Below are 14,387 nucleotides of genomic sequence, written 5' to 3'. Positions count from 1 at the left end.
TGTCGACCTTAATTCCAGATCAGTAACAGCAAAATAATCTAGCAAAGCTAGCAATTCAGGTCAGACACATTAACCAGATCTTAAAAGATATATATATATATTTCGCCAACTAAGGCATCGTCAATAGGAATAAGATATACTGACGATGCCTTAGTTGGCGAAATATATATATATCTTTTAAGATCTGGTTAATGTGTCTGACCTGAATTGCTAACTTTGCTAGATTATTTTGCTGTTATTTGGGAAATAAGTGAGGTTAAAATTTGAGTGAGGTTTGAAATAATTAGTCGATTTAATGTTGAATTAATTGCTGGATTTTGCTGTGGTGAAATGTTGTTTAGATCTTATTCTGGCCGTTTAGTTGTTATTTAGACGGATTTTGTCTTGTTTAGGTTTAGACCTCATTCCGGCATTTTGATATTCCTCCTATTTGTGGTCTTACTGTGTTTTATTCTGGCGATGATGGTATTCTATTTTGGTCTTACTTTTAAAAACCCACTCTTTGCGCTTCAGCATTTATATCTGATTTTAATGGCTTTACTCTTACTTTGATCTGATTAAGCACAGTAGTGCAGAAGCTTGGCAATGTTATAATGCAATTGGTCGTCGAAAAGTGCAAAATTAGTAAATCATTCTAGTAGTCTTCCATTACACTTCAGCAACATCCAAAACTAAAGTAAAAACAAATCCAATTTGGGTTTGGGCCAAAGAGTAATAAGACTTACATTTAAGTAAGGTCTAAACTGCCAAGATTTTGTTTTATTATGACTAGTTTAGGCATTTTTTTGTCGTAGATATTATTGTGCTTTCGGTTTTATTATGTCGTTAGTGTTATACCATGGCGTTATGGATACTTCTCTTGTTACAGATATATGCTGTTTGTTGGTTTTAGTGTGTTTGCCTCTAAAACTTTACAATCTTATTGAGGTAACCAGCATTCTAAATATATATACTAGGGGAGGTGCCCATGGAACGGATTTGTTTTTTTCGGTGATATCTTTCGAATTACAACTCAAAAACACTCGCGGATATTTTCTTTGGAAAGGTTACAGCTATAGGCACCTAAAAGAAATAATTGAAATCTGACATATCCTTCTAAGTTTTTTTTCACATATAAAAAACATCACTTTTTGTTCCATCGGTCCCACCCCACAGGACCTATGGAACACCCCATGGGACCTATAGAACAGAGCATGACTGCATCTAAAAACAATGCGCTGAGTATTGCTTAAGTGGATAACTGCTAAATTTATGTTGTAGAAAGTGGCACAAGAAAATGTATTTACAAGAATAAAATAAAATAACACATGCAAACAAGCACAAAATGAAGAAGTGATATTTTTTATTTTTGGCAGAATTTGCAACCCAGGTTTATTATACCAATTATTTTTCTTCTTCAGTAGAACATATCTTCAAAGTTAATAATAGTCAAATGTGCGATTTCGTCGAGTCCCGAGTCCGACTCTGACTCTAAAGCCTGTATTCCGCCAATTTACGTAACTAAATACGGTGAATATTTAGCAATCCACTCATAGGGGTGTCATATAATTCAACTCACAATACATGGTTGGAAAATTTCCACCATATTATGCTATTCCGCCTTTACAACTTACAGTTGGCGCCATATCAGTTTCAAAATTTGGTACTGTGCACGTCGGACTCGAGGTAGTTTTACGTGGTTTTACTAGAGTTCCGATTCCGACTCCGCAGCCCAGGTCCTTAGTAAACAATTCTATATTAGATGCTCTGGTCTTAAAAGTTGACATACTAGCCTTAAATTCAAAGAATATAAATACAAATTGTTCGAGGGACCAATGGAACAGACTGTTCCAAAGGTCCTCTGATCACCATTTCTAAGAAAATCACTCTTGGCCAGTACGCGTCGCTTAACCAAATGAATCAAACTAACTTTCAACATGTAGCTAGATATCTCCTCTTTCCACAAAAAAAATTTACTGCTTTACAAATACCTAAAGACTATCAAAACACCTTACGAATATCAAACTAACAAGTACATTTTTTTCCAACAGGTGGCGCAATATTGAGGTGTTCCATTGGTCCCCATGTTCCATGGGTCCCGCACTTCCCCTACTAAATATATATACTTTATATACCCACCCTTGATTTAGATCAGTGTATTCCAACCTATTCTTTATCAGCGCCCTTTAAGCTCTAAATCGAGTTTTAGTAATGTGCAGTAGTGATAGTGATATCGAGCTCACAGTATGATGGATTGTTGTATTTTATTTAGCCAGAGAAATGCAGGTAGACTTCGTAACTTATCGTGGTTAGTGTAGGTGTAATTAATTTTTAACCAGTTAGAATAACTGGTAAATAGTCTGTTTAACCTGGGCAACGCCGGGTATTTTGTCTAGTTTAAAAAAAAAACGCATTTTGTAGCGATTCGCTCGAACTTTTAATGCCTTCTATATGTAATTACGCCTATTTTCATTTACAAAAAAGCTAGTTTCATCCCTGATTAGAAATCGGTCGTTGCAGTTGTTATACTAAGATGCTTTAAATCTACAAATTTAGCAACATAATTGTCAGTTAAAATTTGAAGGCTCGCGGAGACCTTTCTGAGTTGCACTAGGGAAAGGTTGCTCAACTCTGTACTAGTGGATATAAATTATTTGCAGTAAAAAAGTTTGCAAAAACATATTGCCGTCAGTTGTTTTTTAAACCAAAATAAGTGTTTTACATTTGTGATGTGCTACAATTTTTATAAACACCTGCTAATTTGGGTTTTGCGCTCCTAAATCAGAAAAAGGTTCACAACGCCCCCTTGTATCTCATTAACGTCCACAAGGGGGCGGTATCGGCCATGTTGGAAAACACTGCTTTAGATGCAATAGTTATTACAAAATTTAACAACCGTAAAAACGTTTCAATGTAATTACAAACGTACGCTCATTGGTGTTTGATCAAGTTATTCGAACCTTATTTTAAGTCATATCACAGAGAAATTGTAAAAGACTGACATAACATTCGATTTTACTTTTTTTAGTTACGCTTTAATGAGCACGATATGACCTTGCAAAAAATGTCATATCTGCGGATTTAGAAAGAAGCACAAAAAAATAAAATGGATCAAATGCCCACCACATTTGGATAGTGGCCTACAGTTTGCCGACCACTGGACTAAACAAGCAATATGTAGTAATTTCGCACTATAGCCAATTTACAGTTCTTGTGCGATGTCTATTTCGCTAGCAACTTTCTGCGAAACGAGAAGAGTAAAGGTGGCATTTTTACGTAATCAACATAAAATTAAATCACATTTCTCGCTGTAACAGGCACTCACAATCGGGGATGCTATCAGTAGGACTTTCTACCTAAAATGTTAGTTCTAGGTTTTTTTGGAGTTCACAGCAAAATAATCTAGCAAAGCTAGCAATTCAGGTCAGACACATTAACCAGAACTTTAATGTTTTCTGACTCTTTCTTATACTGTTGCGTTTGTTTTTATTCAGATATACTGACGATGCCTTAGTTGGCGAAATATATATATATCTTTTTAAGATCTGGTTAATGTGTCTGACCTGAATTGCTAGCTTTGCTAGATTATTTTGCTGTTACTGATCAGGAATTAAGGTCGACATTTATCTTGCAAGGGTCAAGGTGATTTCTATTATTCACATATTCAGTGCAACATTTTTGGAGTTCATTCAGGTTTTTAGGCTTTTTCCTTTAAGTTTAAAATAAAGGAAATCTAAGTCTTTGATAAATAAATGTTTTAAAATAGATATGTATCTAGAATAAATAGATATTAAAGGACATGTAAAAAATAAGTGACAACATTTTAAATATATTAAGTTGTATTTTCTAGTCGTAAAAACTGGTACTAAATATATCAATGCACACAGTTATAAAGTCGTTCCAGAATTGCCAATTCAGGAATAAAGTCAACTTTTATCTCAACGACTTTTATTTTCTTTAGCGACACTATATGCTAGCAGTAATTTGCTTGCAAAAGTTAACTTCACAAGACAACCTAAAACGTTAAGAAAAAGAAAATACTATATGAAATCCTTTAAAGATGCATGGTTAGTGGATGAAAATTATAAACAATTGCAAGAGACATTGCAAATAAAAACATTAGTAGTCAAATAATATAAGTACTTTATAATTTACGTTAGGAAGGTGACAGGCGAGAAATAATTTAAAATGAAATAATAAGTTTGTAATCTAAGTTTTTCCTACAAAATTTAGGTATATTCAAATTGCAATTTAAGTTTTTCTATAAATTTTCTCTGGCAACCCTGCTCACAAAATATTTGTCAAAGTCAAATTAAAAAAGCTAATATATCGAGTCCGGCTAATGCGCATTTTTGGATGCCTAACTAATGTGTCATATTGTCTAAATTCAGCTTATTCAATTCAAACCGTATAAACGCAATTTTTTTCGATTGAGTGTCTACGTTAGCACAATCACGTTTTGTCACTGATATGTAGTCGAAAAATACCGAATGCTTTTGATATGATACTTATTCAATATTTGAGGTGGCGCAAGGCACAACACAATAACAAAAGAGGTCGCAGTTGGAATAAGGTTAAAAACCACTGATTTAAAACTGGCTAAAATAAAAATACTTTAGGGAAACACTATAAATGTAGGTAATCGTTAATCTTGTATATGGTGCAATTTCCAAATCTACACAGGGACCCGAAATATATTTTTTGCGTGTGCTTTTTAAAGGTAATACAATTAACGTTGGGAATAGTTAAGGGGGGTTAAAAAAGTACATTTATTATATGCACATTGTCACAAGCTATATTTAGAGCCCAACTTCAAAATTTAAACACGGCAGGTCTTTTTCGCTTGCCAAACAAAACTTATGACTGAAATGTACATTTCCTTGTTATTACGTCACACTGCGATTTGTGTGCATTTCTTTCTTTATTGTTTTCTTTAATGTATCATTTGGAAAAGTTGAACTTATTATTTGATACAATATAGAGACTCAAAAGCTTTGAACTTTGAAGAGGTTAAATAGAGGTGATCTTTTTTAAGTCGCTAATTAGTTTTAAATATCAGTTCAAGTGGTTATCGCGTCACGCGAAATATTTTTCATTTGCCCAGTTGTGCCCAGTTTGTAGCACAAGTTGTGGGCCGGAGTAAATGCATTGGCAAGCAGGATCCGGCCAGTGGGCCGTACGGTGCCAACCCCTAATTTAGAGCCTTTTAGTTTGCGTAGACAACCTCCATTTATTTTAGTCATATTTTTAATGGCACATTCACGCGTAAAAAACCGCTGCTGTCAATAATGATAAGGTTCAGAAAGTGAGTAAAAATATATTAGTTAGACAGATTTAAATAGGTGTGTAAGCAATTGTTTAAAGTAGGTATTTACAATTTATATCGAAAGATATCCTATGCCATTGACGAATGCAAAAAAAATTATTTCCTCGTGTGTTTATTACAACGATAAATACCAAGTAAAATTCCGCACACTTTGACTCCCGGAAAAGTCCCTAACTTGTATAATGATTACTTTTTGTTATACTTTCATCGTTGCATGTTTAAAACGCGAAAATTTCTCCTTGGTTCATTCACGCCGAACAAGACTTTGTGACTTTGTACGATAAAACATTTTTGAACGATATAATACGATTTTTAAACCCTGGTTACCTGAGCATCTGACAGTTTTTGAAACTCCAATAGTTTATTTAGAACAGCGGTTCTTAACCAGTGGGCCATGGCTCACTCGTTGGCCATCGAAACTTTTTAGATTGGCCACAGACCAATTTAAAAAAGCTTTAGATTTATTGAAGCATTTAGTTTCATTTGTGTCACTAGGCCTAATACCCGTGTTTGCCACTAGTTAAAATAAAATTAGTGTAGGCATTACATAAATACGAGTATACGACTACACTGTTTTAAATTCTTTCTTCTTGAAAATGTAATTCGATGTCTGATCAATAGTAAAGGGCTGGAAGCTACAGATGTATTACGGACTGCTGAGCGATAAATAAATATAACATTTCAAAAGGGAATACACATCATCACTTACGAAAAAATGTAAATAGAACACTGTGATGTACTGTTGATCGTTTAGCTTAGGGTCAGCAACCTTTCCTCGTGATAGACCAAGAAACGTTTGACAACATTACATTGATCGCGATAGTTGAACTAGCACAGTGTGATGTATGACATTTTTAGACGTATTGCTGCCACACTATACTAAAACTGGTTAAATTATGTATTTGTGTGAAGCAAATTACGTATTTAAGCGAAGTCTTACGCCGTTACCACTGTTTCCTTTTATTAATGTTTGTTTGTTCTATTTAACTTCTATTACAATAACCGAATGTCACATACACACAACAACAAAGAACTTGTTTTTTTCACAACGTAAAATTGAAAGCTTTTTGGTTGTCACACAGAGTTGCGCAGGAGCTGCAGAGTAAGGGTTTTGCCATGCAGACTATAAAACGTACATCATTCGCAAAAATATATTTAAAATCTTTTCAACATATAAAAGTATACGATATCCAGTACGGTACGGTATCTACTGCTAGCAAATAAATATATTGGCAAAAAGCATTATTTACATGATTTTAAGCTTAACCAATATCGATTTTGAAACTAATATATACGGACATAGGAGACCAAATTTTGAAAGCCGGGTACTTAGTGTTCATACAACTAAGATTTATTTGTTCATATGAGCAATCTCACAGTGTTAATCCGCAATAAAAAAAAAGTCGAATAATTTAACTTTACGTTATATATTTATCTGAAATAAGCCATGGCACTAAAAGGTTTATGTCATATACCAGAACAAATGATTAATGTCGTCCTGTCAACCGTCTTTCTAATTGTTGTTAAATGTCAAAAGGTAAGATTTAACAGGAGCACCGCTGCAACTATGCGGGGGTGTACATTTGTCAGTTCGTAGAAACGCTCAATAGCAAACTGGGTCTATTATACTCAGTGAAGCCTCGTAAAATTAAACGATAAATCGCCACCGACTACGTTCCGCCCGACCGGTGCATGTCGTTGAACAATGAGTAGCTGGCAGCATTTTCAAGAACAGGCCTCAACGATACGTTGGCACAGTTTTTGTTGCATTGACAACTTCTTATTGTCATTATGGTCTTGGTGAAATACTGGCCATCATCACAGCGAAATTGCAAACGTGAATTGCGGGTTACTTTTGGTGTACAACATCTGAAATAAATAGAATTATAGCTAAAATGACATAATTACTCTTTCATTAATTTAGTTCTATAAATCATAACCGCTGATTATATAATTAGACATAAGCGAACAAAAATGAACGAATTTTGCTACGCATTCAATGAATAAATACCTCAAATGAAGTAGACCAAATTCAGAATAAATTTTCTGTATCTCACCTGTTTGAATCTGAACAACCACCGCAATATCGTGGTCTTATTTTTTTGACACTTTCACATCCAGCGTAAGTTACTACAACCTTTTTTCGAGCCCTTTTTTGACGTTGACATTGTTGTTGGTTTCGTGTTCTCTAGAATACATACCGCGCATTTTACAACACTAGTTTTGTCCATTGGATATACAATTAACTTACAGTAACAGGATTTTACCATTGTTACAAACTTATCAAATATTACAAGTATAACTTTACACAATTGTACCTTGGGAGCAAACAAATTGTTATTGCAAGGTCGAAGCTCACATAAACGTGATTGTCGTACAAGAATGCATTTTGGATTGTCGTTCGTTACCCGAGTCGACAATCCAAGACCACACGATTTTGAGCAGGAACTCCAAGGTGTAGACTTTATATCACATCTAGCTCTTCGATCCTGCATGTCTTTTGAATGTCTCCGAACAGCTGTGATAGAACGCGATAATAATTTAGGAGATTTCCATACAAAGTACTGTTAAATTGTGACAAACCACTTCAGTTTCATTTCTATGGATTTAAACAAACAACAAAATGCTATTGTTTAAAGTTAACAATTGCATTAATTTCTTTATTGAAAGAAGGAAAAAGAAGAAATGATCGCAAAATTTTTCCTTGACTAAACCTTAATCACGAGATCCGATAATAACCAGTGTTATTGTAAACTTTTGGATTACAATAACTCGAAAACAATTGTGTTCTCTATTAAACTGTTGGATCGCTGAATGTGTTAATCTTACAAAATCTGTCGTAAAACATAGAGATGGATGTTTTGTCAACAGAAATTTAAGTTATACGAAAGATTGAATTTTCAGACATGTTTTAGTACTTAATTACAAGAGATGTGCTTTGGATATAGAAAGTGAATACTTACGTGACCCAAAGTAGCGTCTTCACGACGTATCCCGCGTAATATTAAGGTAATTTAACTTGTTGAAGTATTATTGATTTACAAGTGTGTTTAAAAATGTTATTTATACTAACTCGTTTCGCTAATAGAGAGATTTTAAATCCTTTAGAAAATTTTGCGTAGTTGATTAGGTGTTTTTAGTAATTAAAATCGTTAAAACATAACCGTGCTTCAAATGCAATCGCGTTTAAGCTCTATGGTCTCATCTACAGGTTTTACCATCCGAGAGCATCGAATGAACTACTGTATATTTAAAAAATCGATATGCCTTAATAAAAGTGCATTATATCAGGAATTGATTTTAAGCTGTGTTGACAAATTGCTATTTGGCCTTCTATTGGCAACGGTGATTGTGTCACCAGGGGTGAGTAATAATAGCTTAGGTCGTATTAACATTGAATTTGATATGTCGTAAGAGGTAAAACATACTTCCAGTACCTGGATAATGCCAGGGAACTAAAATAATATGTTTTTCAAAAGGTTAAACCTTTGTTAAATGGAAAATATTTATACGTTGGATGATTCACGCTAGAGGCTAATAGGGGTTAGATATTACTCATACCACCTCGGGAATTTCGGATATATAGATACACAAACTAATTTCATTGGTATATAAAGTGGTTCCATTCTCACTTGAACCAACTTATACTTTTCTGTCCTATTGTATCACGAAAAGACACTCACCTTCTTCATCTCCGGGAATAAAATTAGATAACCATAGGTAATCATCAGTTGTGTCATCGTAACGACCATGGTTTATTTGCTGGTCAAACGCTTCAGCAACATCACCCCATTCATTTTCCACCAGGACTCCAGAATCTGTGACCCTGTTGCCGATTTCCGAAATGGAAACAGATACTGACGTTTGTTCCTCCTCCCTGACGTACTTGTTCCAAAAGTTGTCAAGAGGTAGTACCCTGATGTCTCCTGTTGGTGTATCACACACCCACTGATCGCAACACTCTCCTGGTACACTTTCTAGTCTGGCGTTCGGGCACAAGTCTGATCTGGGTCTGTGAATTTCGTGTGGACAATTAGGAATGCAGCCAGTTGATCCATCTAAGCACCAACACTTCTTCTTGCATGAAGGTTCCACCATTTCGCCGCTTATTATTCGCACATCACCATAATAACAAGGCCGGCCTGAACGAGCTGAAGAATAAATTGGCATTATTGTTTACTTTACTTTAAACGTTGTACGTTGTATAAAATAAACTATTTAAGTCAACTGATGAAGTATAGCTTTCGTTTTATGAAACACATTATTTCATCGATTTCAGTTTTTCCGAATATCAGATTTATTTTCAGTAGTCTGTATTTAAGAAAGCAAAACTGTTTATTCATACCTGCACAAACGCCCCAATCACCAAAGCGTCCCTTTGAAAAGTCGCAAAATAGACCCCGATGCAAGTCGCATACATGTTCGTTTTCGTTGCATTGTTGCCCATCTTGACGCGCACACACTTTACAACAGTTGCAACCATCAATGACCAAACTTATCCCTGGCGGACACTCGTTTGGCTCATTTGTGCATTCGCATTCGTACGGACAAAGGGCACAAACCTGAATAATTTATCACAAGTTGCATTTATTTATAATTTTGGTTTGTGTAAAAACCTCAAATCGTTAAAAAACATAAACATATACGACATATGTAACTTACCGAACTAAATAAATAAAGAAGAACCACACACGTAATTTGCTTCATCTTTGCTGAGAAAATCCACAATGTCACATATAAATTAATAAATAAATACAGTTCAATTTCAAGGGTATCTGAAAATCACAAAACGTTATATAGCTGTGCCCAATATCCCGCATATTTAAAAGTAAGCGTTTTTGGTGGTATAGCGTCTATCTTTACTGATGATAGCTAAACGTAGGCTATTTTTTTTCTTGTAACCTTTAGGATAGTTCCTTTACATGCGGACAAAAGATTCTAAAATGGTGGGTTACGTCACTTTCCCCAAATAAAACAATCGCAGATGTTGTGCAATAAAACTGCTTAAGACACAGAAAAACTAAATAATATTTCGCGTTAAACAATGGTCATGATGATTTCTAGCTGGTAATTTTGAACAAAGTAACCACACGTGTTTACAAAAAGTCGGTAGAATTGGATGCGCTCGGTCTTGCGAATCATAAACGCGTGTGGTGAACTGACCCGGAACAGAGACGACACTTTCTGGCAGTCAGCTGCTATTGTCATTTTACCAACCTTTTAGGCGCCTCAATGCACTCATATTTTTGCATGTTTAGGCCATGTAAATAACGACAGAATCAAAAACAAACTTTACCTAACATCTATATCAGCAGGGTAATTGAATTGGCTTGACTGTAAAACACTGAATTTACATTGTCCTACAATTGCACTTTATACATTTTTATATTGCAAGGTATAACATCGACGCCATTCTAGTGTTTTATCTGTAAGCGCTGCTGAGTATTACCTATGACAATCCCAAACGCAAAACCAAAATTTATCTCAGTAGATATTGCAAAATGAATTAAAACTGTGATCAAAACAGAAACGGTATCCAGGATTATGCAATGTGCATACTTTTTAACGCATCGTGTGACAGGAAAAAACTGCAGAAATATCATTAACAATACTTCGCTGAAAAACTTTACGCAATAATACAAAATCGGACCTATGTTGCCCTTTTTCATTACATTTAGAGAACATTTAGGTAGTTGAATTAAGTTGCACCCAACGGCTAATGAGGACCCACCCGCTAGTCATACTTTGCAAGAATATAACGCGTAGACTGGCGACCTTCGTTATATATGGACGCAAGGAAACTGGTTACAAAGCTCGCCATGATCGCCGTTTAAAAGCTGATGATTTCTTTTTTTTTCTTTTTCATAGACATTTTACATAGCTGGCCATCTCGTCAGTCGGTTCGGTGCAGCCGGCACGCCCAAACTTCGGGTGTCGTTATCAAAACAAGTGACTAGCCAGTAAGGCGACCGAACCACCCCCATTAAAACATAAATTATTCCCTGTTCAATCATACAAAAATACCTAATTTAAACGATAGATCAACTGTTTATAAAATAAAGCGTTTTGCTTATAATAGATATAATATAAAATCATTGTGTGAAATTAAACAGGCGTGAATTTTACATAGTGCACACGTGACGATTTACCTACATAAAACGTTTGACAGTGCTTTGTTTTAATATTTTTGCCCCACAATTCGCGAACTGATGGGCTTTTTTAGAAATTCAATTTAACAACTTTCTCAACATAAACAAATAAACAAACCCACCGTGTTTAATTGCGAGTATTACATAAAAATAGTTTTCATTGTGTTGTAGTCTGTTTTTCGTTAAAGTAAACGCCTTAAACTTACTTTAGTTTTCTTCTTTTAAACGAATATGTTTGATTAAGTATTCAGACCAAAATACTCAAACAGCGTATTGTTAAATCGCTATTTTTAGGTTACGTCATTGGAAGAGCTTTATGGTATCTTATCGCCACTCTTTCGTTTCACATTTATTGTGTTACGAGTCCTTTTGCCGAGAAAGCCGATATGCCTCGCTTGACTGATTTTTGTTACGTCACTCTCGATTGTTCCCGGATGGGACTTTAACAGAACACATCACCCATTGTTTAGCAGTGACGAAAATGGAGTAATACAAACTGAGTAATTAGCAGAGCGGCCTTTTAGGCGACTACAGTTTGTACTGTGATTTGCTTCCGAAAACTTACGTTTTGCTGACAGACCTGTATCACCGTTCTTCTCAATACTGCCTAATCAATGCATCAACAATTTTTTTACTGAGACTACTACGTAATTCCTACTAATGGTAAGGTTGCGTAATGTTTTCAAAATCCAAAATAAACCTGCTGTAAAGCCAAGAGCCAATTTATTGATTCCTTGTTTATTCATTCTAATACCGCAATGTACACCTCTTTGTATGTAATTACTCTATTAATCAACACAAAAAACGTCATAAATATTCGCTTTATATTTGGACAAGTATGGGTTACGTCATAGCAAATGTTTTTTTCTTGCAATAGTTTCATACGTTGCCTACATAGGGCCTACCCTACATGCATCTGTTTCTTGCGTCCATTTAAACCCAACAAACATTTAAATAGGAATGCGTAAAACGTTTAGGCTCTAAAAGTCAAGATGAAGTTAGGGCGTCGCAGGCCATTATGGCTAACGACAATTGGTTTTGCTCTGTGACGCACAAGCTCCTTTATTACATCACATGTGTGACCCAGCGCGACCAAAGAATGTCATATATCACGTATCATATTGCAACTGGCACCTGTTTTCTCGGTAGCGTGGGGAAAATGGTAACGATAGTTTCATTTGCCGAAAACAACTGGACTTGTTCCAATTGAGATGGTTGCAATTCCGAGTAACATCATACACAAACACCTGTTGATTCTATTGGAATTCTGTTTTCAACGCAATCTCCCTGTCGACGCAATTTCGCTAATGCACTTTTTACAACATATCGCATATGAAAAACAACACAAACCTTTGAATTACTTTACAATATTAGTTTACAATACAAACAAGAAGATTAAGGATTTTCATCAACTGCTATCATGACTTCTAATCGACAAAGCAGAACATTAATAAAATATACGTTATTAAGTATACGTTTTAGCTAACTTGAATTTGCTTTTGTTTTTATAAACGCTCGGCTCAAAATTATGACATCAGATCGATTGAGGTCACCTTCGTTTCAATTTGGTGTTCGTTTCAATTTTGGTGTACGTATTGATCTAAAAAGCGAACATTTTATCTTTGCTTTGGTTCTTGTTTAGTTAAAATAAAGCTAAATTTTATGTTTAGTATAGTATAGAAATTAAATTGTTTTAAAACAACACATCCTAAAACTAATAGCCATTTTTAAAAATCTTATTTGGACTACAATAAATTCGTCGAAATTTGACATAACTACACAAATTTCGATTACGTCACAGCCTTTCTCATATCAATAAGAGGAAGTGACACAATTGGGAAATGTAATATCTATCAGAAGTCAAAAAGAGGACATTACACGTCTGGAAAATTTGTAAGGTAACCGCTAAAAATCCCAAATTCGCAAGAGATATTGACGCGTAATTAGCAAATGATTCTGCTAATAAAACCATCAGTAAATATCCTAAAATCGCTACAAATAGTACGTCAGACTAAATATTATTCAGCCTTTTGAATTTGAAATTATCTTCATTTGTAGCCCTTCAAGAAACAAATACTAAACGCTACACTTCATATAAACCTAAATGTCTAACCTTTTCTATACTTTAAACATTAATTATTGTATTTTTTACATCATCACGAAGCATAAATCTACAATGCTTTTAAACAAATATTTACAAATCTTTGTTTTTCGTTTGCTGCATTGCACATCTACTCTGGTTTTTGTACAGCCGTTCTAGTCGTGATGGTCCGGTTCAATTAGCATGAACACGTTAACACTTTATAGCTCGTGATTTATGAAACTCGAGAAGTCTTACGAAAGCTAAAGCATGGGTGGCTTTTATTTAACATACATGGCAAGTTTAAGCTGTAGAATATTTGTAAAAAAATGTTGATAGAAAAAAATATATTTTAACTATGTTGAAGGTATTCAACGGGTATCTTTTGATGAGTTGTACTTGTTTTAAAAACGGTATTCGGGATTTGATTTTAAAAGTTAAGCATTTGAAACCATTAAGAAAAGCTTCGCGATCCACCTGAAATAGCTTCGCGATCCACTGGAGTGGAAGCGCTGCTATAGAAGAAACAAAAACAGATGAAACAACGAGCCAATTTTGCAGTTATGGTTTGAATATAATGACAATATCAGCATAAAGATAAAGATGGTTGGTTACAAAATTAGAAAGAATTTAACTATTTACCCCAGATGTATAATCGAACAACAAAAATTATCCGGTTTTGCTTTATTTGCTCTAACATAGTGCTTAATAAAACCTGCAACTCTACTACTGACGTACGTACTGAAATAGGTAATGCGACACAACTCATTTAATTGTTACGTATTTGTGATATTGTTGCATAAATGTTCCGTGTTATGCAATAATTTCCCAATCTAATAGAAAACTGTAACAT

The 14,387-nt window shown here is 34.7% G+C and overlaps 1 protein-coding gene across 1 annotated transcript; it reads right to left on the bottom strand.

Annotated features, from left to right (window-relative positions):
• Positions 1 to 5,938: 5,938 nt before the first annotated feature.
• Positions 5,939 to 10,076, bottom strand: LOC146133050 (CCN family member 1-like). Its single transcript, XM_083396780.1, has 6 exons — positions 9,968 to 10,076; positions 9,651 to 9,867; positions 8,989 to 9,456; positions 7,624 to 7,823; positions 7,363 to 7,493; positions 5,939 to 7,174 (listed from the first exon to the last, which is right to left on the bottom strand). The coding sequence occupies exons 1-6, from the start codon at positions 10,010 to 10,012 to the stop codon at positions 6,976 to 6,978; spliced, it is 1,260 nt and encodes a 419-aa protein (XP_083252906.1). The 5' UTR covers positions 10,013 to 10,076; the 3' UTR covers positions 5,939 to 6,975.
• Positions 10,077 to 14,387: the final 4,311 nt, after the last annotated feature.

The sequence above is a fragment of the Ascidiella aspersa genome, chromosome 9 (genome assembly GCF_963924565.1).
Source record: "Ascidiella aspersa chromosome 9, kaAscAspe10.2, whole genome shotgun sequence".
Lineage (NCBI taxonomy): Eukaryota > Metazoa > Chordata > Ascidiacea > Phlebobranchia > Ascidiidae > Ascidiella > Ascidiella aspersa.
This window is presented reverse-complemented; position numbering and strand designations above follow the sequence as displayed.

What these genes read in the sequence shown, in the direction of transcription:
- LOC146133050 (XM_083396780.1), bottom strand. Translation starts at nt 10,012, where the DNA reads ATGAAGCAAATTACGTGTGTGGTTCTTCTTTATTTATTTAGTTCG. An exon ending in TGATTGGGGCGTTTGTGCAG is followed by an intron (nt 9,457 to 9,650) that starts GTATGAATAAAC and finishes TTTATTCTTCAG; the next exon opens with CTCGTTCAGGCCGGCCTTGT. An exon ending in TATTCCCGGAGATGAAGAAG is followed by an intron (nt 7,824 to 8,988) that starts GTGAGTGTCTTT and finishes GTTCTATCACAG; the next exon opens with CTGTTCGGAGACATTCAAAA.